This window comes from Sinocyclocheilus anshuiensis, unplaced genomic scaffold (genome assembly GCF_001515605.1).
Source record: "Sinocyclocheilus anshuiensis isolate Anshui unplaced genomic scaffold, SAMN03320099.WGS_v1.1 scaffold1744, whole genome shotgun sequence".
NCBI classification, from domain to species: Eukaryota; Metazoa; Chordata; class Actinopteri; order Cypriniformes; family Cyprinidae; genus Sinocyclocheilus; species Sinocyclocheilus anshuiensis.
In genome coordinates, this window is record NW_015555974.1 from 199,955 (window position 1) to 202,066 (window position 2,112).

A 2,112-nucleotide genomic window follows, 5' to 3' on the forward strand; every position below is an offset into this window, starting at 1 on the left:
AGAACAAATAGTAATATTTAAAATAATGTTTATTATAATAAAAATATAAATGTAAATATTTTTAATATTAAAAGTATCATTATTATTACTTATGTTCTTAATAGTTCATATTTATTTAAATGTTACGTAGTACTATTTTAAATATGTTTAATATTATGATATTATTTATAATATTTTTTTTTTATCTTATTAAATGTGCAGAAAAGTTACAACTGTTGGTAATAGCTGATGAAAGTTTGATGACAACTCTCATAAAATTCTCCAGTCCCCTCTGCTGACTTACTATACAAATGACATGTAGCATCACACAGGAAGTTACCTGTCTCTCCTTCTGTTACCGTGGCAACCTGTGCTGCATCAGCTGCCCTCCTCACTTCATTGGTTAATTCCATCCCTTCAGCCTGTGATGAGTTCACTGATGCTTGCAGGCTCTGCCTCCTCTGCCAGATTTCGGCATCTTCCTCCCCCTCATTGCCTGCCTCACTGGAGTTCCCCTGCTCAGGCTGTTTAACTGCTGTGGCTCCGCCCCCTTCACTAGCTGCATTGCTGGCAGATGCTGAGGACTCTGTGACTGTAGCGGCCTCTGATGATCCTTCTTCCCCAGTGATCACCTTGGGTGCAACTCCTTCCTCATCCTGTAAGAAAAGTATTATATGATGCAAAGGAAGAACTACATAGCAATATAAATTGGCAAAATGATGATGATGATGATGATGATGATGATCATCATCATCATCACAAGACGCTGCTCAAGTGATTTAATGTAGAAGATTTTTATTAATCAAAATATGAATTAATCAAGTTCAATCATTGTGAATATAGCCATTTATGTATCAAGGTATTTTACTAATATAATCATGTATTTCAGGGGCGTCATGCACTCTTGACTTTTGAGGGGGCACGTGGGGGGGGGGGGGATGCTTGTCATGTGACACACAGCAGCCACGATAGCACTGTATAACTGATATATAGGCTTACATTTTATTTATTTTTTCCAACCCTTTTTTTCGAAATATTTCCAAACGTGTTAACTACAGGAAATATCTTGATTCTCAAATATGTGTAGCCTAAGTAAATGCGTTTTGCACCTTTATAGATTGTTATTTGATCAATAAATGATGATGGGCAAAGTAGAGTAATAGTGTAATCTATTAACTACACATAAAACCCCGACTTTTTACTTAAGTTCCAGATAGGGTGTATTACACTGTGAAATGAATATCTTTCTTACATTTGTACGCACATCTGCACTTTTTTGTTTCTGATGAGAGAACTCGCCAGATAATTCAGTCAGCGAGCAAGTGAACAAAACACCGCGTTTCAGCGATGACTCATCTGAACGTCACTGATTGGCCGTTGCATTCATAAGCTCAATAGCATCGTGTGTGATTGGTTATAATGCAGCGCTGTACAAACGCGTCTGTCTCAGGCTCAGCGCCAGCCAGCGAACACAGATTTGAATTTAGCAGCTGATGCTGTGCTGCACTGAACTATCTAATCACACCGGTGTTATTGTATCAAATATAAAAAAAATATTACTCTATTTTTTGTCTTTTGGAAGCTGCTGTCAGACTCTGTTCCATGTTTTGCGTGTGTCCTGCTCCCCATGTGCCTTCCCATGCCCTTATTTGGTTAGTTTCCTGTTCCTCCCCTGATTAGTGTTTCATTGCTCCCAGGTGTGTCTCGTCATCCCCTCCTCCTGTGTGTATAAATAGTGTTCCCTGTGTGTGCTCCAGGGTCTATGTGCACTTTAATATATTTTAATGTTACACCTTCTTATATAAAATAAAACAAAGCAAAGAACAAGTGTCTTATTTATTATACTACATAGCATTATACATCAGTAGTTGTCCGCAACAAACAATGTTGATCTGCCGTTGTACAAGTCCTTGTGCAGATTGAAAGAATGCCATCATCTCCTGTTCCGTTGTTGTCTCCTTTTTGTAGTTTTAAATAATAATTTAATATTGATTTGCCGCCGTCACGGCTATAATGCGTCTCCGACGAGCCGCTTCTTCTTTGGCTTTTGCCGTGGTACTGCGGGTTACACCAGCAACATGCCCGTGGACACTGCTGACTAGCGGTTTGCATGTGTACTGCACGTTGACGCGG

General features: G+C 39.0%; 1 protein-coding gene across 1 annotated transcript in view; it reads right to left on the reverse strand.

The window, feature by feature from the left end:
• Positions 1–2,112, reverse strand: part of LOC107676038 (E3 ubiquitin-protein ligase HECW2-like) — a gene marked incomplete at its 5' end in the record, with an annotated part of 47,068 nt that overhangs the window by 26,049 nt on the left and 18,907 nt on the right. The window contains one exon of the mRNA XM_016470561.1: positions 320–635. Within this exon, the coding sequence (XP_016326047.1) occupies positions 320–635 (316 nt within the window). The remainder of the gene's footprint in view (positions 1–319; positions 636–2,112) is intronic.